The sequence below is a fragment of the Salvelinus alpinus genome, chromosome 30, assembly GCF_045679555.1.
Source record: "Salvelinus alpinus chromosome 30, SLU_Salpinus.1, whole genome shotgun sequence".
In the NCBI taxonomy this organism is placed as follows: Eukaryota; Metazoa; Chordata; class Actinopteri; order Salmoniformes; family Salmonidae; genus Salvelinus; species Salvelinus alpinus.
In genome coordinates, this window is record NC_092115.1 from 14,178,273 (window position 1) to 14,203,119 (window position 24,847).

Consider the following 24,847-nt stretch of genomic DNA (forward strand, 5'->3'; position numbering starts at 1 on the left):
TGTTATTGCTGATTTTAAAACACATTATACTATTGATGTAAAACAAACTTTCCATGAGATAGATTGTGGATTGTGTATGTGTGCCAATCAGAGGGTGAATGGGCAAGACAAAATATATAAGTGCCTTTGAACAGGATAATGTAGTAGGTGCCAGGCACACTGGTTTGAGTGTGTCAAGAACTGCAAAGCTGCTGTCTTTTTTACCCTCAACAGTATCCCGTGTGTTTAAAGAAAGTACCACCACCTAAACGACATCCAGCCGACTTGACACAACTGTGGGAAGCATTGGGGTCAACACGGGCCAGCATCCCTGACAAACGCTTTCGACACCTTGTAGATTCCATGCTCCGACGAATTGAGTCTGTTCTGAGGGCAAAAGGGGGTGCAACTCAATATTAGTGTTCCTAATGTTTTGGACACGACTGTATGTCGTGTATATTGTATATTACACTGTAGGGATTATGGAAACCGATTCATGCCAAAACAAATATACCGGTAATGTTGTTGTGGTATGAATCTCCTTCCATATAATATTATGCAATTACAGGCCCAGTGCAGTCAAAATTCATTTTTTCCTGCATTTTGTATCATATTGTACAACAGTTGATGAAACTAACACTGTAAAAGTTTGAAAAAATTTGATCAATGTTATTTCCTGATAGTCCATGGTTGAAAATACAATCTAGACAGGACTTTCTAATCAGCAGGTTTGCATGGGAGGGAGTTTCGGCTTTCCATGGTGACATCACCATGAGGTAAATTGGTTAGTAGACCAATAACAAAGAGAGTTCCAAACCTCTGCCAATAACAGCTAGTTTAAATTTGTCCCTCCGCACTTAGACTATTCTCAGACAGTCCAAGCAAAATTCTTGCTTGAACAGTTTTGGGGGGCCCATTTTAATGGAAATCTATTACAGTAATGTATTTCATTGTTACCCAGAAATTATTTTATATTGATTCAAAACGGCTGATTAGGGCATTTACTATCCAACATAAATCAACAATCTAAAAGCTGTAAGGATATCATGATCAAGGATGTATTCAGCTTCTTTCAATTGATTTGCAATGACATAACACTCATGCACACACATTCTGAATTAATAGTCTCTCCAAAAGCACCAAAATGCACTGAACAGTCTAATAACACAAACAAGTTTTACAAAAAAATATCAAAAGACAAAGTGAAAACCAGGACTAATGTTTGAAATCCTCCAGAAAGTAGGCTGTGGTTGATGTATTTATAGATCTTGTTGTTGCTGAAACAGGAAAATGATGTGGCGCTGCTACACTTTAGAAGCTCTTCTTCCGGACTGACAGTCTACACTATGAACTAGCCTTGTGCCCACTGACACTCTCTGGTGCTCCCTGGATGGTACCTTCCACGTGCTGCAGCATTCCCAAAGAACGGCGCTTTGATGTCCTCAAATCTGTCAAGCCACAGCCGCTTCCCTTCCTGGATCTCCTGGAGGACCGCCTTGTGGAAGTCCCTGGCGGTCTCCCGTGGGAAACCCCCTACGTGGTAGAAGACATCGTCTCACAGCAGGTGCCCTCATTTTCAGCTCCTCAGCTGTCAACTCCTGCTCCAGGATGTGGAAGTAGCCCAGCATGTAAAGGTCAATGGTCAGGCTGTCTTAGATCACCTGGGGAGGCAGGAAGTGCTCGGGGCAAGGGGTGGTGCGGCGATGCTGGCTTGGGGATATCGGAGAATACGGGTGTTGAGCATCTTGTCCACGGCAGTTTTTAGGTGGTAGAAGTGGAAGAGAGAGCTGGTCCGGTATGGCATCTCCGGTTGTGTTGTCGTCCAATGTTGTATCCCCAACTGTGTCGAGTTCATTGTGTCGACCACGGCTAGTGAATTTATTTAAATTTACTGACTTCCTCAAATGAACTGTAACTCAGTAAAATCAATGAAATTGTTGCATGTTGTGTTTATATTATTGTTCAGTATATTTCATTAGTTGAATAAGATGTTAGTGCTGGGCTGGAGCAAAAACCTGCACACCATGTACAGTAGGGGTCCCAGGAACAGGTCTGAACAACACCACATTACAGATACTTACGATTTTAGATGTCCAGTTGAGTTATTTTGTTGCTCTCTGAAGTCTAGAAATACATTTATTTTTTACAAATTTCAAATCAGCACGTCCTTGCATCCTTGTATGAGGTAGGATCTATGAGTTTTAGATGATTGGCGATGCCAGACAACAAAATCCAGACAAAGGACACAAGCAAATGTTGCATAAGTTCCACATTTATTTCACTTAATTCGGACAAATTGTTTACGTGTCCACAAACATTAGAAGACACTAGAACTCCAACACTCAAAAGATAACGTGAGCACTGAGATGACATCACAGGCCAGTTATTATGGAACGGGGGTTACATCTGTGCGATCGGACCCACCACAGCCAATCAGGTTCATTACTGACAAGACAAGAGCCAATCAAATGCCAAGGTCAATGCAGAGTCATTTAGGCGGGCGTTTAGTATACGGGGCTGTTTCTATACAGAGCTGCACTGAGGGGGATAGGGCGTCATTAGCAAGCAGTGAGGGAAAGAGAGAGCAGTGTGAAGAAGAGGCAGATCCGCATGCTTGGATCCAGGAAATGTAATGCTACATAAAAAAGCTGTCAAAGCAGTAACAGAATCCATCTGTATTTGTATATATAGCCGGCTCACGGAACTTCAAATGCGTCGTTTTAACTTCTTCTTTGAGGACGGAACTTCAGATATCCTAGCTGTAAGAAGTACCCTAGTTTTAAGAAGCGTCCTAGTTTTAAGAAGTGCCCTAGTTTTAAGAAGTGCCCTAGTTTTAAGGAGCATCTTAGTTTTAAGAAGTACCCTGGTTTTAAGAAGTATACTAGTTTTAAGAAGCATCCTAGTTTTAAGAAGTACCCTGATTTTAAGAAGTATACTAGTTTTAAGAAGCATCCTAGTTTTAAGAAGTATTCTAGTTTTAAGAAGTAGAGTTAAGAGTTAGTAGACGCTAAACGCTAAAGCGACAATAGTACAGTTTCAAACAAAACAACATCTCCTTCTTTTGAGGGATAATATTGTAACCCCCAAACAATCTTATGCATTCTGTACATTCTTAATATGATAAATGATGCTGTGATAAGTACAATAAATTATACTTGGATGACAATTCAATAGCCCTAATATTCCCTACTCACGTAATCCACCTCCAAATAGAAACAATAATTCATAAATAAAGCTTTCTTTTCTTCCATTGGTCGAGCAGGCAAAATAGTGGCATACCAGTGTACACCAAAGTAAAAAATTGCATACAACACACAAGATGACCACAACTGGGTCGGCAGGTAGCCTAGTGGTTAAGAGCGTTGGGCCAGTAAGCAAAAGATTGCTTATCCCCGAGCCAACAAGGTGAGAAAAAAACATCTATAGATGTGACCTGGAGCAAGGCACTTAACCTTAATTGCTCATGTAAGTCGCTCAGGAAACGAGTGTCTGCTAAATGACAAAAAAAAAAAAAAAAAACAGATCCACAATATGAAACCCAGAGATATGTTGTATTTTAGGTAGTTCATAGTATTTATCTTGTGATAGGTTGTATTTTAATTAGATCATAGTATTTATCTTGTGATAGGTTGTATTTAAGTTTCAGCATTCTAGAAACAGAAAACAAAGAACCGTGTGATTTTCCACTGAAACCAATCAACTCTCAATTATTGCACTGCAGTATATACGCAATATATTCCTTATAGGAAGGATATAAGAAGATATGTTCATAATTGAGGATATAAGCGCTTATTAACATCATTTGAGGAACATCATGTGTGATGTGTATGTATGCCATGTCTTGCATGTTGCTCCCTTGCTGTGTCTATCTGAGCATGCTCTGTAGGTTGGCAGGCCTAAGGCATGCATAAAAGCCCAACACTGTGTGTTAGATGGGAGAATTGTGTTTGACCAAAACACGAACCTCGCCATACAAACAAGGAACAACAGTAGGACATGATCCAATTGGCTGTCTGGCCATGGCTGGTCTGCTGCACTCACACATGATGTTGCTGTAAACACAACACTAACGCTTGGTTTTCAATAAAGCAAAAGGACGTACAAAAGCATACAACACTCAGACTATGAGACAACAGGCAACTTCAGTTTGAAATTGTCCATCTCCTACGGCTGCTAGACCAACGTAGCACTGAAGAGTCACTTTGCTTCAGTCGGCAGTGCCACCTTGATTCCCTTTGGACTATTCTCGTTTCAGATAGCAGTTTGTGGTCATCTGGGTGTGAAGGTATGGTCACAGCAACAATAAACCACAGCCAAAGTCTCCAGGATGTGCGACTTCATAACATCTACAGGTTCATACTGTATAGGTTTCTGACACAAGCACCAGGCTGTAAAACAGCTATACAAAAGCAAAGCAGAGGATGTTAGCTGCTACTTTACACAATAAGCTAGTGTAGTCTATAGACTGTACACATATTAGTCAAAATAGAATCACATGGACACACGGCATCAATATTAGGTTCATAGCATCAGAGTAAATACAAGCTTGCTTCGATACATGTAACATTGAGCTAATGTGGTGGACGTCAATGATATTAAAGTGTGGACTTGATGAAAAACAGGAAAAAGAGAGAGCGAAGTGAAGAAAGGGAGGCACTACCTGGTGCATAGCGATGCACTTTCAGACAACTCGACTGGCGGAAAAAAGGTAAAAAATATCCCACTAACCTATCAATAGAGTATAATCACAGCGTTCTTTTAAATGATTCAATGTACTGTAACCCACCACCATAGAACGCAAAGTAACCCACCAGCATCGAACGCAAAGTAACCCACCACCATAGAAGGCAAAGTAACCCACCACCATAGAAGGCAAAGTCACCCACCAGCATCGAACGCAAAGTAACCCACCACCATAGAAGGCAAAGTAACCCACCACCATAGAAGGCAAAGTAACCCACCACCATAGAAGGCAAAGTAACCCACCACCATAGAAGGCAAAGTAACCCACCACCATAGAAGGCAAAGTAACCCACCACCATAGAAGGCAAAGTAACCCACCACCATAGAAGGCAAAGTAACCCACCACCATAGAAGGCAAAGTCACCCACCACCATAGAAGGCAAAGTAACCCACCACCATAGAAGGCAAAGTAACCCACCACCATAGAAGGCAAAGTAACCCACCACCATAGAAGGCAAAGTCACCCACCACCATAGAAGGCAAAGTCACCCACCACCATAGAAGGCAAAGTAACCCACCACCATAGAACGCAAAGTAACCCACCACCATAGAAGGCAAAGTAACCCACCAGCATCGAACGCAAAGTAACCCACCACCATAGAAGGCAAAGTAACCCACCACCATAGAACGCAAAAAACATCCTCTTGCTGGAGAGGAGCCATTCTTAGTGTATCCACGTGGAATATTTCACTTATAAACAAACATTCAGGGCCAATAGCAGAATCGTAGGTTTCGCAAAGGATTACATTAATATCTCACTAAAACCTAGGAGACATTTTTTAAGTCTACATGACAGAGGATATCTTCACTATTTTAAATAGATTGGACTGCTTTGGTTAAAAACAACTGAGTGAATGGGACAGACATCAACTTAAGAGAATAAAGTTGATATAATGCAACAATAAAGTGCCATGCGACAAAACTGGTCAGTGATCCCACACAAATAAATTAAACTGGTCAGTGATCCCACACAAATAAATTTAACTGGTCAGTGATCCCACACAAGTAAATTAAACTGGTCAGTGATCCCACACAAATAAATGTAACTGGTCAGTGGTCCCATACAAATACATTAACTGGTCAGTGGTCCCATACAAATAAATTAAACTGGTCAGTGATAAATAAATAAAACTAAAATAGCAAATAAATAATGTATATACACAAAGAATATGTAAACGGTCAAGGACACATTGCTCTCCAGTGTGAGTCAGGCAGCTGGCGTATTATATTGCCTAATGCTCTACAAACATGTTACTATGAAATGTCAACACAGTGAACTCGCCATTCTCCAAGCATGGAAGGCAAAGAGTCATCCTATTGCCCTATCATATCCCCATTATCCTAATCTGTCCATTACATTATCCAACTATTACAGCACCCCACTTCTATCCCACTGTATACTGTCCAAAACCTGGATATATCACGTTCATCCTATACTGTCTAAAACCTTGGATACAAAACAGATGCAACGACAACGAGTTACAGTATGCGACTGGCAGCCATTTCAACATGAGGTAAATGTGGATATGCTGTTTTAACATGAGAACACACACACAGAAACAGATATCTCTTATGAGAGGACTAGAAAAGGGAATATACCATGTCACCATTAATATTTTTCTTATCAGTCTACAGTGTTTATAAGAAATACATGAGTGGTTTTGATCTGGGGTATAATGTACAGTTAGAGTGGGGCGGTAGTAAGTAGCAGGCCATTGGAACTGATAACAACTTGGACTAAGACTTATACACTATAACGTTTCTCTTTGTTTGGAGAAACCCTATGGGGACTGTTAGCATGTTAGATAACGGTAAAGTTTACATGCACATGACAATGGGGTGTCACAACCAGGCACAATACAGCCAGCAGGGGTAAGCCCCACTACACAGGGTTGGGTTGTTAGTTAAGTCTTACATGGGTATTAAGGGTGTTTAATGGGTAGTTTAAACTGTGCATGTTCCAGGTAACCAGGAAGAGGCTTCAAATAGGGCATCAGCTGGGATGGTTTTAAGTGCAGTTTGGGGAAGTATCAGCGACAGGATGGCGCACTGTTAGGACAGGGAGAGCTGTTTAGATGAGCTATATACAGGAGAGGGTCAGTGGAGCTTTGAGATTGTGTTGTTTTTTTGTTTTCTCCCCCCCCCCCGCGCGTGTTCCTCTCTCTCACATCCTTGGGCCTGACTTTCTTCTGGAGAGCTTAGACCTTGGGGAGGGAGGGAAAAGAGGGGAGGGTTAATGTTTGACTGAAAATGATCGGGGGGAGACAGTGAATTTGAATTAGAAATTAGCTTGAACAAGTGTTTACGAGGAGGTTTAAGTAACCTGGTAATACATAGAAAATAAAGGTTTGAGGAGGGGTTTTCATTGATGAACATATGAGGTAACAAGGTTGAGCCAGTGAGGGGTTACTATACCTGATAGTTCCGGCGAGCAGGGGGTTAAAAGCATACAGCCAGTCGTGCATCTCCTTGTCATTACTGGCTTGGAGAAGTATTCCACGATGCTCGGTGCACACTGCAAATGTGTTTGGAGTCTAAAAGCAGAAATGATTTAGATCACTAAAAGGATCTGGTAAATTAACTACAATTGGACAGATACAGGAAATCAATGGTATAAAAAATATATTTATTATTATTATTATTTTTATATATTTGTCTATAAACAAAAAATATATCCAAGAAGTACATTCCAACAAACATATTAGTGGTATACTGTATTTTTGGTATATCCATTGTATATTTGTAATATATTAGTGATTTATTTGTAAAATGTATATGGTATATTTTTGATATATTTATGATATATTTGGAAGAAGTTTCTGTCAGTCCTACCCGGAGCAGAGTCTGCTTGTCCTCGCTGTATTCCACCTGGGCAGAGGAGAGGTTGATGACAGCGCGCTCCACATTGTCCCTCTCGTTGCGGTACAGGTAGACGTAGGGCCGGCGTACCACCACGTAGCGCTTCACCCAGCCACTGGTGTGAGGCTCCAGGAAGTGCAGGTAGCCTTTCTTCGACACGATGGGGCTGCAGCCCAGGGGAGATAGAAGGACAGTTATATTTCAGTTATATATGAAGTAAACATCATATTTTCTTATTTATTGTTGATTTAGTAGAAATACAGCCCATCCGAATAACTTAAGTATTGCTCATATTTTTTCATCTTTATAGTGATTCCAAACAATTAATCTAGCAGAGATATATCCTAATTCACCCCAATATCAAACTGTATGCCTCATCTGACCTCTATGGAATCCTGTACAGCAGCCTAGTCCTAGCTGAAATCGCTAAGCCCCAGAGTGGTCTGGTCTCACCTGACGCGGATCTCCTGGATGTCAGGGACGAAAGTGCTGCCTCTACCCGGGATCCTCTTCCTATCTACAGGGCTAAAGGGGTCCAGGTCTGGGGTTGAAGCTCCAGAGCTGGGCTCAATGTGTCTGCAGACCAGAGATAACGTTCCATCAATGTTCTCTCAACGTTCTTAAAACATTCTCTGTGCTTTCTCAATGTCCTATCAACGCCCTTTTAACAAAGCTCTTTCTACAAAGCGAATTAATTAATTTGCATATTCAGTGCATTCGGAAAGTATTCAGACCCCTTGATTGTTTCCACATTTTGTTACGTTACAGCCTTATTCTAAAATGGATTAAATACTTTTCCCCCCTCATCAATCTACACACAATACCCCATAATAACAACGCAAAACAGGTTTTTAGAACTTTTTGCAAATGTATAAAAAAAAAAAATGAAATCTCACATTTACATAATTATTCAAGCCCTTTAATCAGTACTTTGTTGAAGCACCTTTGGCAGCAATTACAGCCTCGAGTATTCTTGGGTATGACGCTACAACTTCGGGAGTATTTCGGCAGTTTCTCCCATTCTTCTCTGCAGATCCTCTCAAGCTCTGTGGGGAGCTTTTTTCAGGTCTCTCCAGAGATGTTCGATCGGGTTCAAGTCCGGGCTCTGGCTGGGCCACTCAAGGACAGTCAGAGACTTGTCCCGAAGCCACTCCTGCGTTTTCTTGGCTGTGTGCTTAGGGTCGTTGTCCTGTTGGAAGGTGAACCTTCGCCCCAGTCTGAGGTCCTGAGCGCTTTGGAGCAGGTTTTCATCAAGGATCTCTCTGTACTTTGCTCTGTTCATCTTGCCCTCGATACTGACTAGTCTCCCAGTCCCTGCCTCTGAAAAACCCCAGAGCATGATGCTGCCACCACCATGCTTCACCGTAGGGATGGTGCCAGGTTTCCTCCAGAGGTGACGCTTGGCATTCAGGCCAAAGAGTTCAATCTTGGTTTCATCAGACCAGAGAATCTTGTTTCTCATGGTCTGAGAGTCCTTTAGGTGCCTTTTGGCAAACTCCAAGCAGGCTGTCATGTGCCTTACTGAGGAGTGGCCTCCGTCTGGCCACTCTACCTTTAAGGCCTGAGTGGTGGAGTGCTGCAGAGATGGTTGTCCTTCTGGAAGTTTCTCCCATCTCCACAGAGGAACTCTGGAGCTCTGTCCGAGTGACCATCGGGTTCTTGGTCACCTCCCTGACCAAGGCCCTTCTCCCCCGATTGCTCAGTTATGCCGGGCGGCCAGCTCTAGGAGAGTCTTGGTGGTTCCAAACGTATTCCATTTAAGAATGATGGAGGCTACTGTGTTCTTGGGGACCTTCAATGCTGCATACATTTTTTGGTGCCCTTCCACAGATCTGTGCCTCGAAACAATCCTGTCTCAGAGCTCTATGGACAATTCCTTTGACCTCATGGCTTGATTTTTGCTCTGACATGCACTGTCAACTGTGGGACCTTATAGACAATCTTATATAGATGATCGATGGAGCTCAATTTCGAGTCAAATAGCAAATGGTGTGAATACTTATGTAAATAAGATATTTCTGTTTCTTATTTTTTTATAATTATTTCTAAAAACCTGTTTTCGTGTTGTCATCATGGGGTATTATGTGTAGATTGATGAGGAAAAACATTTATTTAATCCATTTTAGAATAAGGCTGTAATATAACAGAATGAGGAAAAGTCAAGGGGTCTGAATACTTTCCGTATACTACTTGTCAACAGCAGGTCTGGGGTGAATAAAATGGGAGTGAGGGGTGACAGTTGAAAGGTGAAAGGACACATACCTGATGTCATAATGTCCCTCCACCAATGAGGGGCAAGTAGAGGACGGCGTTAGCGTGCTCAGACCAGAAGAGGACGGTGACATCAGCAACGCTGACATCTCAGACAGCTGAAACACATACACACGCACATACACAGATAATCACACACACACACATACAAACAAACATGAACATATACACACACAAAATAAGCACACACAAACACGCACATACAATGACACCATTATACATTCATCAACAGTTCCCATGTATTGCATTTGGAGGGTCTGCAAGGTCTATGACAGAATCTGATACTCATCAAGTAATCCAATGAGGTCATGAGAGGACATGTGTTTCAGCCCCAGGCTTTGGTTACACATGTAGAGACAACATGCTGTAGTAGGGACAGAGAAGCCTGACATTCTCTGAGACGGGGGTGGGAGGAGAGGGGGGTTGGAGGAGAGGGGGCTAAGGGTGAGAATGAGAACATGTGTAGGTTGGGTGAAGGATTCCATAGAACAGAAGTAAATCATTGGAAAAGATGGGACCTCAGGGGATGGGGTTTACGAGTGATGATGAGCAACTAAATATTAATTAATTAATTAAGAGTGAGGTATAAGGTAGTTATTTTGTTTTAAGGTTAAGTTCTTCATTAGAATGTATTTCCTTGTTAGAATTCAGTTATTTGTTAGAGTTTAGTTCTTTGTTTAACAAATAAGTAAATGATCAGAAAGGCTGCGTGTGTCAACTAGACAGGGGATCAGGGGGGAAGGATGTAGATGACAGATTTCTTGGGTGGGATCAGTGAGAGTGGGTTGGAATCTATAGGGGGCACGTTTGATGGTATACAACGTGCTTTGGGCTAGGGGCTGGCTGGGCAAAAGTATCCTGCACGGTGTACTGTAAGTTCGTTATAAAGGGGGTTAAAGGGCCTGGGGGCTGTGTTCTGTAAGTGGGTTATAGAGGGGGTTAACTGGACTGGGGGCTGTAAGTGGGTTATAGAGGGGGTTAACGGGCCTGGGGCCTGTATGTGGGTTATAGAGGGGGTTAACGGGACTGGGTTCTGTAATTGGGTTATAGAGGGGGTTAAAGGGCCTGGGAGCTGGGTTCTGTAAGTGGGATATAGAGGGGGTTAAAGGGCATGGGTGCTGGGTACTGTAAGTGGGTTATAGAGGGAGTTAAACAACCTGGGGGCTGGGTTCTGTAAGTGGGTTATAGAGGGGGTTAACAGGTCTGGGGGCTGGGTACTGTAAGTGGGTTATAGAGGGGGTTAACAGGCCTGGGGGCTGGGTTCTGTAAGTGGGTTATAGAGGGGGTTAAACAGCCTGGGGGCTGGGTTCTGTAAGTGGGTTATAGAGGGGATTAACAGGCCTGGGGGCTGGGTTCTGTAAGTGGGTTATAGAGGGGATTAACAGGCCTGGGGGCTGGGTACTGTAAGTGGGTTATAGAGGGGGTTAACAGGCCTGGGGGCTGGGTTCTGTAAGTGGGTTATAGAGGGGGTTAACAGGCCTGGGGGCTGGGGCTCACCTTGCTCTCACTGGCACTGCTGCTCACCTGGCTGTACTCCCTGTTGAAGGTGTGCATGAGCAACCGCAGACACTGAGACCCCAGAAGGAGGAGAGGAGGAGAGGAGGAGCAGAAAAATGTATTATTATTACTAATAATCACAACCATTAAAAGTCCAAAAAAGAGAGAGAACCAGAAAGTGTTCTGGCAAGCAAGTGTTGTATTAGGAGCTCCAAGGTAGGCCTGGTTCCTAATAGAAGCCAGGGACTTGTAGTCACCTTGGCAGCCAGCTCCCTTTGCCTCTGGCTGGGGCTTTCCAGGGCAGGACTGCCCCCGAGGCTGTAGCTGAGGATGGGGCTCTTGGCAAAGTCGCTGATGTCGCCACTCTTGCAGAGCGCGTCCTGCCCCGCGGCCAGGGTGGCCTCTAGTTTCTCCCGCAGTAGCAGGTAATGCCTGGTCTTCTCTACCTGTTATGACACACAAAGAAACTGCTGAGTCTCTGGCACAAAATGGCCACTATCCATTATCCAGGTGAGTGACTCATTGGTGAGTAGTACCGCCACACAATACTATTTTGAAAACAGCTACTGTTTATGGATGGAAACATTATTTATTATTCAGACCACATTTCAATGGCAAAGTATTGTTTGTTTATTTCATTCATTCATTCATTGACTAACTATCAGACTTGACTCCACCCCTCTGAATTCCGGCCCACCCACCCTACAGACCCTACCAATCCCAGGCCTCACCTCCTGCAGCAGGCTGAGTTTCTCCAGCTCCCACTGGTGGTCCAGGATGAGGCTGTCGCTACGGGGCCTCCACCCAGCCAGGTTCTCCTCTCCACGGACGTATGCCACTGAGGTGTCCAAGACGCGCCGGCGCCGCCGCTGCATGCCTGAGGGTAAAAAAGGGTAAAAAGACAGCAATGTCAAATATAAAAACAGAACTACGTTTATATACTGCATATATACTGCCCAAATACTGCCCATATACTGTCCATATACTGTCTATATACTGCCTATATACTGTCTATATACTGTCTATATACTGCCTATATACTGTCTATATACTGACTATATACAGATATCCTGTCTATATACTGTCTATATACTGCCTATATATGGATATACTGCCTATATACTGCCTATATACTGCTCATATACTGCCCATATACTGCCCATATACTGCCTATATACTGCCTATATACTGTCTATATACTGCCTATATACTGCCTATATACGGATATACTGTCTATATACTGTCTATATACTGCCTATATACGGATATACTGTCTATATACTGTCTATATACTGCCAGAACACACTGGGGATGTGGGTTGTAGGTCATTCCAGATTTATCTCCAGATAGAGTGAACTGTTAAATTGACAGTTGCACACACAAGTTGGATGAAATGCAGCCCAGATGCTTGTGTAGAATTAAGCAATAAGGCACTAGGGGGTGTGGTATATGGCCAATATACCACGGCTAAGGGCTGTTCCTGGGAACGACGCAACGTGGACTGCCTGGATACAACCCTTAGCCATGGTAGATTGGACATAATACCACAGAGCTCCGAGGTGCCTTATTGCTATTATAAACTGGTTACCAACGTAATTAGAGCAGTAAAATACATGTTTTGTCATACCCGTGGTATACGGTCTGATATACCACGGCTGTCAGCCAATCAGCATTCAGTGCTCGAACCAACCAGTTTATAATTGTGTTTATAATCAAGCATTCTGCCATTCCTTTAATCTACCTGGACTTCCGGCATCAGCGACATGGCAGAGACTGACTTCATACACTCCAGTGACACGGTTACTGAGGAAGAGAAGAGAGAACAGAGTTAGTACTGTCAGATTCCACAGAGAGGGCTTGAGGTGGGGCCTACCCATATAGAGATATATAACCTGGAATATTACGTTCTAATTCTATTTCTACGGGCCTAGCTACCTCTCTGAGGGCCTTAGGCAGCCGGTGCTGAAAAGGTTTCTAATGGAGCGAGAGGCGGGGAGCTTGGCGTCACGGGAGTAGAACACCATACAGAAGTCTTTGGTGATCACCGTCGGCTGGGTGCAGTTCTCCATCTGAAAGGAATGGACCAGAACCAGCATTAAACTCACAGCACTTTAAATTGTAGTGTACAGGCTAACTCACCACTTCCCCCCATCAATATAGAGAGCCAACCTGGGTGATGTTTCAGGGTTGCAGCGAGGGAAATGTTTACCTCTAGGTAGGCTGAGAGGGTGATGTAGATCTTCTCTCCATAGGGAGTGACGCGGTTCAGAAGGAGGGAGTTGTGCATGGAGCTGTCCCATGCTGCCTCAAACCGGTAAAACGTCCTGTAGGTAAACACAAGGGAAAAAGTGAGTGGTTTTGGTGTATAGCACAGGAGGCTGGTGGTACCTTAATTGGGGAGGACGGGCACGTGGTAATGGCCAGAGCGGAATTAGTGGAAAGGTATCAGCAACATCAAACACATGGTTTCCGTGCGTTTGATGCCATTCCATTCGCTCCATTCCAGCCATTATTATGAGCCGTCCTCCCTTCAGCAGCCTCCACTGGTGTATAGACGTTGTTTTCAATTTGTCAATGATGAATGAATGGAAACGTGTAGTATGACTTTCCTTCATCGGCATAGATCAGGCAATATCAAGAGGAAAAGGTATTCAGTTGTGCAAGCCCCTCAAAGACAAGGAGTACTGAAACAAACTCTATACATGGACAGAAACAACAGCCTCAAGCCAAATGAACATGTCGGGTAAAAAAAACTGCAGAAAAAAGTTAGAAATAAAACAACAAAAAGCAAAGAAACAAAGAGTTGAGAAGGAGAAAGGTTGTATAAAGAGAGGAGAGAAGGAGAAAGGTTGTATAAAGAGAGGAGAGAAGGAGAAAGGTTGTATTAAGAGAGGAGAGAAGGAGAAAGGTTGTATAAAGGGAGGAGAGAAGGAGAAAGGTTGTATAAAGAGAGGAGAGTAGGAGAAAGGTTGTATAAAGAGAGGAGAGAAGGAGAAAGGTTGTATAAAGAGAGGAGAGAAGGAGAAAGGTTGTATAAAGAGAGGAGAGAAGGAGAAAGGTTGTGTGTTATACCTATGGTCAACTCCCAGGGAAACACTGCAATACAGCGAAGCACAAAGAGAAGAGGACGAGCGGGTTAAACAAGCAGCTTGGCTGAGGATTTCACAGCAGCAAAGTGACCAAAATATACAGTGTTAATATATAACAACAAATAAAAAGAGAAAAATAGACATACTGCAGCAGAACATTATGGAAAATCATATTCAGCTGCTGTTGTGAAAGAGAGAAACAAGCTAAAGCCATTGATTCATAACTACAGTATGTCCAGTATGCACAGCATGCACAGTATGTCCAGTATGTACAGTATGTCCAATATGTCCAGTATACACAGTATGTACAGTATGTACAGTATGCACAGTATATCCAGTATGCACAGTATGTACAGTATGCACAGTGTTTCCATTATGTACAGTATGTCCGGTATATTCAGTATGCACAGTATGTACAGTATGTCCAGTATGTACAGTATATCCAGTATGTACAGTATGTCCGGTATATTCAGTATGCACAGTATGTATAGTATGCACAGTATGTCCAGTATGTCCAGTATGTATAGTATGCACAGTATGTCCAGTATGTACAGTATGTCCGGTATATTCAGTATGCACAGTATGTCCAGTATGTACAGTATGTATAGTATGCACAGTATGTCCAGTATGTACATTATGCACAGTATGTACAGTATGTCCAGTATGTCCAGTATGTCCAGTATGCACAGTATGTCCAGTATGTACAGTATGCACAGTATGTCCAGTATGTACAGTATGTCCAGTATGTACAGTATGTCCAGTATGTCCAGTATGTACAGTATGTACAGTATGTCCAGTAAAAAGCTGAGAAAGAGGAAATCATACGTACTTGTCGTCATACGAGGGCCAGACGTAGCCTGCAGACAAGATGTTGAGGGAGAGGATGTTTGGGTCAATGATGGTCTCGTCAGCCTCCGGAGTATTCCGGATACGCCCTGAAAGAGGTCAAAGGTCAAAAGTCAGAGATGGATGTTTATGATCCACCCGACACAGCCAGAAGAGAACTGGCTACCCCTCAGAGCCTGGTTCCTCTCTAGGTTTCTAGGGAGTTTTTCCTAGCCACCGTGCTTCTACATCTGCATTCTTTGATGTTTGGGGTTTTAGGCTGAGTTTCTATGTAGCACTTTGTGACATCTGCTGATGTAAAAAGGCCTCTACAAATACATTTGATTGATCGATTGATGTACTGTAAAGATGGAGCTAGTGGATCTTTATTGTCATGACGCTCTGTTGTCTCCTAATAAAGCATTCTTCCAGCCGTACTCACCCACCACCAGCTCCTTGACCTCCTTCCACTCTACGTCATTTCCTGTCTCGTGTGCTATGGTAACTGTGATTCTCCTCTGGATGCCCTGTGGACAGGTCACCACACAGGAAGTCAACACTGGGCCTTGAATAACTGAGAAATAGATTCAAATCAACTCCCCTCTGAAAATGTTGCAATTCTTTACCTGGTGAAGGAGGAAGGTTCCATGGCAAGGCATGCCACCTCTGTGGTCCACCACTGAAGGGATATAGCTGAGGACAAACACAGAACAAATGTACAAACTATATGAGTAGATTATGATTGTTGTGTCCATTTGATTCCTTGATATGAGCGGGGAAGTAAGGAAACAGATGTAAGATTTGTGCTCACTCTCCGTTGGCCTCTAGCTCACAGATCTCAAAGAAGGCCATGAGGTCATATTTGGAGTGACATGGGCCTGCCATGGAGCGAGTCAAGGTGTTTAGCTTGGTGGCCGGCACTGTGAAAGAGAAGGAATGAATCTGGCCTGGTTAACGTTCTGGCACTGTGACAAAATACTTTGCTAAGATAAAGAGAAGGACACAATGCCATGTTTGACCCCTCACCTGGTTTAGACAAGGGCATGACCCTCGGGAATTGCCTCCTAGAAGGTCGAAGGGGACTGTAAAAAAAGTGTGAACTTTTAAAATTGACTATTTTAGCAAGACAGTGAAACAGGATCATTTGAAGAAGAAGAGAACAAGTAGAGTTTTATCACCTGATGAGGTCTTTGCAGAGAGGTGGGAACGGCTGTTTCTGGTAGTGACCAAACACCTCGAAGACGATGGGCTGGGTCTTGATATACTCCACAAACGACTTGGTGACCTCTACCGTGATCTAATAGACAAATCAAAAGCGAGGTTAGCCATCACTCAATAAGGCCTGTAACAATGGATGATACGAGGAAATAACAAAATTAATTAATTAATTAATGGTAATATCATAGAAATGAGACTTGCAGTAACCTATTAGTTGTAATGAATAAGAATATATTGTTTCTGGTCAGTGCTTACATTCTGTACATGGTAGAATCCCAGAGGAGGTCCCCTGCCAGTGTTCTTCAGTGGCTCAGTGGAGAACGCCTCGTCATGTCGGTGGATGAAGCTGGAAGTAGAAAAACACATTCAATCAATATTAAATATTCATTAATCATGTACATTGAGTTTATACAAAACAATATACATTAAACTACTGCACTGTGACATTACTAATATACACTGAGTGTACAAAACATCTTTCCATGACATAGACTGACCAGGTGAAAGCTATGAGCCCTTATTGATGTCACTTGTTAAATCCACTTCAATCAGTGTAGATGAAAGGGAGGAGACCGGTTAAAGAAGGATTTTTAAGCCTTGAGGCAACTGAGACATTCACAGGGTGAATGGACAAGACAAAAGATTTAAGTGCCTTTGAATGGGGTATGGTTGTAGGTGCCAGGCCCACCAGTTTGTGTCAAGAACTGCAACACTGCTGGGTTTTTCACACTCAACAGTTTTCTGTATCAAGAATGGTCCACCACCCAAAGGACATCCAGCCATTGGAGTCAACTTGGGCCAGCATCCCTGTGCAATGCTTTTGACACCTTGTAGAGGCCATGCAGCGACAAATTTAGGCTGTTCTGAGGACAAAAGGGAAAGTGTTCTTAAGATTTTTTACACTCAGTGTATATTATTTACTACTCTCAATATCCTGCACTGATTATGAGCACATTTGATGGAAACTTGTCTTTCACCGTCGGACGAGTCTGCCATAGGAATAACACTAACCCATAGGAATAACACTAACCCATAGGAATAACACTAACCCATAGGAATAACACTAACCCATAGGAATAACACTAACCCTTATGAATAACACTAACCCTTAGGAATAACACTAACCCTTAGGAATAACACTAACCCTTATGAATAACACTAACCCTTAGGAATAACACTAACCCTTAGGAATAACACTAACCCTTAGGAATTACACTAACCCTTATAAATAACACTAACCCTTATAAATAACACTAACCCTTATAAATAACACTAACCCTTATAAATAACACTAACCCTTATAAATAACACTAACCCATATAAATAACACTAAGCCTTAGGAATAACACTAACCCTTATAAATAACACTAACCCTTATAAATAACACTAAGCCTTAGGAATAACACTAACCCTTATAAATAACACTAACCCTTATAAATAACACTAACCCTTATGAATAACACTAACCCTTAGGAATAACACTAACCCTTATAAATAACACTAACCCTTAGGAATATCACTAACCCATAGGAATATCACTAACCCATAGGAATAACACTAACCCTTATAAATAACACTAACCCTTAGGAATAACACTAACCCTTATAAATAACACTAACCCTTATAAATAACACTAACTCTTAGGAATAACACTAACCCTTATAAATAACACTAACCCTTAGGAATAACACTAACCCTTAGGAATAACACTAACCCTTAGGAATAACACCAACCCTTAGGAATAACACTAACCCATATAAATAACACTAACCCTTAGGAATAACACTAACCCTTAGGAATAACACTAACCCTTAGGAATAACACTAACCCTTAGGAATAACACTAACCCTTAGGAATATCACTAACCCTTAGGAATATCACTAACCCTTAGGAATAACACTAACCCATAGGAATAACACTAACCCTTAGGAATAACACTAACCCTTAGGAATATCACTAACCCTTAGGAATATCACTAACCCTTAGGAATATCACTAACCCTTATAAATAACACTAACCCGTAGGAATAACACTAACCCTTATAAATAACACTAACCCTTATAAATAACACTAACCCTTAGGAATAACACTAACCCTTAGGAATAACACTAACCCTTAGGAATAACACTAACCCTTAGGAATAACACTAACCCATAGGAATAACACTAACCCTTAGGAATAACACTAACCCTTATAAATAACACTAACCCTTATAAATAACACTAACCCTTAGGAATAACACTAACCCGTAGGAATAACACTAACCCTTAGGAATAACACTAACCCGTAGGAATAACACTAACCCATAGGAATATCACTAACCCGTAGGAATAACAGTAACCCTTATAAATAACACTAACCCGTAGGAATAACACTAACCCTTAGGAATAACACTAACCCATAGGAATATCACTAACCCTTTTAAATAACACTAACCCTTATAAATAACACTAACCCTTATAAATAACACTAACCCTTATAAATATCACTAACCCTTAGGAATAACACTAACCCTTAGGAATAACACTAACCCGTAGGAATAACACTAACCCTTAGGAATAACACTAACCCGTAGGAATAACACTAACCCATAGGAATATCACTAACCCGTAGGAATAACACTAACCCTTATAAATAACACTAACCCGTAGGAATAACACTAACCCTTAGGAATAACACTAACCCATAGGAATATCACTAACCCTTATAAATAACACTAACCCTTAGGAATAACACTAACCCTTAGGAATATCACTAACCCTTAGGAATAACACTAACCCTTATAAATAACACTAACCCTTAGGAATATCACTAACCCTTAGGAATAACACTAACCCTTATAAATAACACTACCCCTTATAAATAACACTAACCCTTAGGAATATCACTAACCCTTAGGAATAACACTAACCCTTATAAATAACACTACCCCTTATAAATAACACTAACCCTTAGGAATATCACTAACCCTTAGGAATAACACTAACCCTTATAAATAACACTAACCCTTATAAATAACACTAACCCTTAGGAATATCACTAACCCTTATAAATAACACTAACCCTTAGGAATATCACTAACCCTTAGGAATAACACTAACCCTTATAAATAACACTAACCCTTAGGAATATCAATATCCCTTAGGAATAACACTAACCCTTATAAATAACACTAACCCTTATAAATAACACTAACCCTTAGGAATATCACTAACCCTTATAAATAACACTAACCCTTATAAATAACACTAACCCTTATAAATAACACTAACCCTTAGGAATATCACTAACCCTTATAAATAACACTAACCCTTAGGAATAACACCAACCATTATAAATAACACTAACCCTTAGGAATAACACTAACCCATAGGAATAACACTAACCTTTATAAATAACACTAACCCTTATAAATAACACCAACCATTATAAATAACACTAACCCGTAGGAATAACACTAACCCTTAGGAATAACACTAACCCTTAGGAATAACACTAACCCTTGGGAATAACACTAACCCTTAGGAATAACAATAACCCTTAGGAATAACAATAACCCTTAGGAATAACACTAACCCTTAGGAATAACACTAACCCTTGGGAATAACACTAACCCTTGGGAATAACACTAACCCTTATAAATAACACTAACCCTTAGGAATAACACTAACCCTTGGGAATAACACTAACCCTTAGGAATAACACTAACTCTTAGGAATAACACTAACCCTTAGGAATAACACTAACCATATGATTTAAGTTTGTTTAAATCAAGAGAGGATGGGGTGGTTTCTGGATAGAGAGAAGTGACAGGTCCTGAATGGCATGGCATTGTCATAGCATAGCTATGAGACAGTTAGAATACGAGGACTGCCTGAGTTAAAGTACCTGAACCATAGACACTTGTAGTTGTTCCTAAGAAGAGATTTTAGAAACAAATGCCCCCATATGCAACCTCATCATTCAAAATGCTTTTCCTCACTGACATCTTGTCAAGTCTCTCTCAAAAACATTGAACCTAAACCTCAAGACACTTCCTGGTCAAATAAAGTCTAAAATACATCAAAAAAGTTGGGTGGGAGGCACTAACTTGAACTGGCAGAAGATATCGGCATATTCAGCAGAGATGCTGGAGGCTTGCAGCACGGTGACCCTGAAGGTGAAAGTGGATCCGATGCGGAGGTGGGACAGGGCCTTCTCCTGGTTCAGCTCCAGGGGTAGTTCCAGACCCAGAACCCCCTTTAACGGGCTCTGAGGGGCCTCCGGAGTGGCTGTGATGGGGGACAGGTCTGTGGTCATAGTGAGTACATGTTGACCTTTCAGTTAACATTTAATTTACATATTATGGTTTATTTGGATAGGAAGCGATACGAAATACATCGACACATTGAATAAACAATTATCCGATGCATGATTGGCTATGAAAAGCCAACTGCTTCTACACCTGCATTACTAGCTGTTTGGGGTTTTAGGCTGGGTGTCTGTACAGCACTTCGAGATATTAGCTGATGTACGAAGGGCTATATAAAATAAAATTGATTGATTGATTGAACTGACATTTACTCCTGAGATGCTGACTTGTTGCACCCTCGACAACTACTGTGATTATTATTATTTGACCATGCTGGTCATTATGAACATTTGAACATCTTGGCCATGTTCTGTTATAATCTCCACCCGCCACAGCCAGAAGAGGACTGGCCACCCCTCATAGCCTGGTTCCTCTCTAGGTTTCTTCCTAGGTTTTGGCCTTTCTAGGGAGTTCTTCCTAGCCACCGTGCTTCTACACCTGCATTGCTAGCTGTTTGGGGTTTTAGGTTGGGTTTCTGTACAGCACTTTGATATATCAGCTGATGTAAGAAGGGCTATATAAATACATTTGATTTGATTACACCCTAGATAGGCTTACATAAATATGTCTTCTCTAAACATATTTGTGCGTATAATATCTGAGAACCACAATGGGAATAATTCCTTGACTTTGTTTGTCATCCTCAATGATTTATACTGTTGGCGCTGCCATTGTACACCATTGAATATCTATTTATAGTAGAAAGGGGGGGCCTAACATTGAGACCACACATGCAATACCAACAGAACTTCCATAACACATTATATTATAGAGAAATCAGGTGTGATGATGATGAAGATGATGACTAAGATGCCCTCACCAGCACAGGTGTTGTTGTTGACCTCGTCAGGGTCAGCTCCTATGTCAGAGGTCTGTCCCTCCCCCTCAACAAAGCGGAGCTCCTCTTGGGAGGTGTTAGAGTGGGACATGCTGCCAGAACACGACTCTGTCTGGAACTGACCAGACAAACACTTGATATGATATATATTATAACCCTTTTAGATAATGACACTGTACTGTTTTAGATACAGCATGCAGACAGTGGCTTGGCAAGTACTCAAGTTTTATATCATCTCTTACTGATTCTACCTTCTCAAACTGTTGGTCCTCAAAGGAGATCTTGGCAGTTCCTGACTGTCTGACACCAGAACCATAGTCTGGGGCTTCTTCATCAGCTGGGGAGAGAAGACAGCTGGTTGGTTACGACTCCAAACACTCAACAAATACTAGAAGCATCCATAAACAAACTGTAATAGCTGTTGTATCACTCTGTCTCAGTCTTTCTCAGTTTCACAAGAGTCAACTCTCTGTACCTGAGATGGCCTGGACTGCCACCCTGAGGAAGCCCTTCACCTCTCCCTTCTCACTGACGATGGCCACACGGTGCACCAGGGGCACGGGGTACAGCAGGTTACTCAGGTACACAAAGGCCCTGCGGACGGGGACAGAGAAGGAGAGGGGGAGCAGGAACAGACACAGGGCAATCATTTCGGAGCGTCATAGAATCTTGAGGTGGTCTCTAGTGGGGTTAAGTCTACTAGCCCGGGCCGTGTTCAAATATTTTTCATGTGTATCATCCCCTCTGTATCTGTATCGTATTGGATCTGTTTCCATCCTTTTGCTCTCATAATGAAAACACTGGCTGCTTAGTGATTACCTCAAGGAAGTAAGGGAAAGACGGCTACATTTGAAAAGAACAGGGCCTGGGTCCATGACTGACCTGCCCACCAGACGGAACCATGGGAAGCGGTCATAGAAGGGGTCTCCCCCGGTCAGGGCCTGGTCACAGTCCTCCACAGTGCTGCTAGGCACCTCCGCCGCACGGTCGTACATCTCCCTCATCAGGTCCAGCCTCTGCCTACAGGGGGCAGAACAGTCAACACACAGTCAGCACAGATTACATCAAACCAACAGACACAGTAAAGTAGATGCTGGGTAACATAAACCCATATAGTCCTACATACCAGAGCTACGCAAAATAAACCTGTACAAACTCCCACGATCCCCCGACACATACCTGAGTTTCTCCAGGGTCCAGTAGTGTGTGGCCCCGTTCTTCTGGTCCTGGACCTCCACTGCTACGATGGTGCGGGGGAAGGGCTGTCTCTCCCTCTCCTTGGTCACGCTGGGGGGCAGCAGGTCCGGGGGCAGTGGGGAGTACAGTGTGTCGGTCAGCAGCACAAACTGGAACTGGACCTGCAAAGGAGAGAGTGGATCATTTTAACATTTTGCCACGTTAGCAACAAAATAGTTTTGTTTTAGAATGTTGTTGTCAAATCTCATTTCACTGACTCATCGAACAGATTGACAATTGTAAAGGTTCAACGACTACGCAAGTTTTTTTTTGCAATACCAGTCTTTGCTGACACGTTGAATGGATTTACAGTTTCCTAAGACAGTTAACATTTTTACATTTTAGTCATTTAGCAGATGCTCTTATCGAGAGCGACTTACAGCAGTGAGTACATATATTTTTTTCATACTAAGAATAGTACCCGTCTGATTCTGTGCACACTCATTTGGTAGATTGACTGAACTGATTAACAACGCAGTTTCATTTTACTGATAGCTGACAGTTTCACCATTGAATCTTTGTTCTACTTTATAGATATAATGTACAGTGATCTCCAAAGGGTATTGGGACAGTGATGCATTTGTTGTTGTCTTGGCTCTGTACTCCTGCACTTTGGATTTGAAATTATACTTTGTGCCTAATAGAAATGAATGGTAAATAATGTATTGTGTCATTATGGAGTCACTTTTATAGTAAATAAGAATATAATTATTTACCATTCATTTCTATTGGGCACAAAATAATCTGAAACACAACCAAAAAAACAGCAAATGCATCTAACAAGTGTGTAGAGTCACAAGCTTTATGTAGTCATTGTGTGCTAGGAATATGGGACCAAATACTCAACTTTTGACTACTTTAATACACATATATGTGAATTTGTTCCAATACTTTTGGTCCCCTAAAATGAGTGGACTATGTACAAAAAGCGCTGTAATTTCTAAATGGTTCACCTGATATGAATACAAAATACCCTCAAATTAAAGCTGACTGTCTGCCGTTCAACCACATGGTCGTTGTATCATTCCAAAGTGCTGGAATACAGAGCCAAAACAACAAAAAATGTGTCACTGTCCCAATACTTTTGGAGCTCACTGTATATTTATTTTTATTTGACCTTTATTTAACTAGGCAAGTCAGTTAAGAACAAATTGTTATTTTCAATGACGGCCTAGGAACAGTGGGTAAACTGCCTTGTTCAGGGGCTCGGGGATTTGATCTTGCAACCTTTCGGTTACTAGTCCAACGCTCTAACCACTATGCTACCTGCCGCCCCGAAATATAATGACAGTGTACCTACCTTCTTCTTGAGCTCCACACTGATGGCGTTGGCTTCCTTGAGGAAGATGGCGTTTCCCCACAGCAGGTCCCTGAGGGAGGTAAACTGGTAGAAACGCCACTTACGGAATGCCCACAGTGCAAGCTCCGTCTCACACTTGGTCCATGGAACTATGGGAAAAACTTCAAACATTCCATCATTCTAAAAATATTCCATTGTCTGGCCTCAGCAACAGGCATCTTATTTCAAAACGATTGTAAAAATTTGAAAAAGTGTGGTCTAGGTGGATAACTGTCAATCACTGTCTCACCTTCTTCCTCAGGCTCCTCCTCTTCCTCTGGGGGCTCCAGGCAACGGGAGTTTCTGTCCACCTGTTTCTGCAGGGCCTCCAGTTTACTCTCATAGTCCTAGGAGAGACCATGGTACAGACACATCAAATCACATGACAGAATATAGCGCATATATCTCATACATATTTCAAAAAATCTGTTAGTGGCCTGTCTTACCAGTCTCTGTTGTTCCAGAAGGTTACTGGCCTCCTCTCGTTCTCTGCGGTACTGATCTTCTAACTCCTGAAGCCTGCAGACAAAACGATCACAAATCAGTTTTAAGCTATACAAAAGGATGATAGTTCATTACAGTTGGTGCTTTGCCAAAGGTAG

The 24,847-nt window shown here is 42.1% G+C and overlaps 1 protein-coding gene across 11 annotated transcripts in view; it reads right to left on the reverse strand.

Moving 5' to 3' along the window:
- Nucleotides 1-2,233: 2,233 nt before the first annotated feature.
- The window catches only part of LOC139559913 (kinesin-like protein KIF1A), a 45,098-nt gene continuing 22,484 nt past the window's right edge, over nt 2,234-24,847 (reverse strand). For 3 of the 11 annotated variants that reach the window (XM_071376372.1, XM_071376370.1, XM_071376367.1), the window contains 28 exons: nt 24,692-24,764; nt 24,496-24,592; nt 24,207-24,355; nt 22,850-23,028; nt 22,553-22,690; nt 22,146-22,264; nt 21,922-22,007; nt 21,653-21,788; nt 20,572-20,752; nt 16,737-16,827; nt 16,442-16,560; nt 16,290-16,345; nt 16,075-16,183; nt 15,890-15,956; nt 15,706-15,790; nt 15,268-15,373; nt 14,422-14,445; nt 13,559-13,673; nt 13,285-13,418; nt 13,091-13,152; nt 12,081-12,226; nt 11,607-11,795; nt 11,350-11,421; nt 9,844-9,950; nt 8,035-8,157; nt 7,555-7,747; nt 7,138-7,256; nt 2,234-6,926 (listed from right to left, as the gene is read on the reverse strand). In XM_071376372.1, coding sequence (XP_071232473.1) covers nt 6,887-6,926; nt 7,138-7,256; nt 7,555-7,747; nt 8,035-8,157; nt 9,844-9,950; nt 11,350-11,421; nt 11,607-11,795; nt 12,081-12,226; nt 13,091-13,152; nt 13,285-13,418; nt 13,559-13,673; nt 14,422-14,445; nt 15,268-15,373; nt 15,706-15,790; nt 15,890-15,956; nt 16,075-16,183; nt 16,290-16,345; nt 16,442-16,560; nt 16,737-16,827; nt 20,572-20,752; nt 21,653-21,788; nt 21,922-22,007; nt 22,146-22,264; nt 22,553-22,690; nt 22,850-23,028; nt 24,207-24,355; nt 24,496-24,592; nt 24,692-24,764 — 3,115 coding nt within the window. In that variant the 3' untranslated portion in view covers nt 2,234-6,886. Of the gene's footprint in view, nt 6,927-7,137; nt 7,257-7,554; nt 7,748-8,034; nt 8,158-9,843; nt 9,951-11,349; nt 11,422-11,606; nt 11,796-12,080; nt 12,227-13,090; nt 13,153-13,284; nt 13,419-13,558; nt 13,674-14,421; nt 14,446-15,267; nt 15,374-15,705; nt 15,791-15,889; nt 15,957-16,074; nt 16,184-16,289; nt 16,364-16,441; nt 16,561-16,736; nt 16,828-20,571; nt 20,771-21,652; nt 21,789-21,912; nt 22,008-22,145; nt 22,265-22,552; nt 22,691-22,849; nt 23,029-24,206; nt 24,368-24,495; nt 24,593-24,691; nt 24,765-24,847 lie in introns of all 11 variants that reach the window. The other 8 variants (XM_071376371.1, XM_071376368.1, XM_071376366.1 and 5 more) reach the window with 5 other exon arrangements.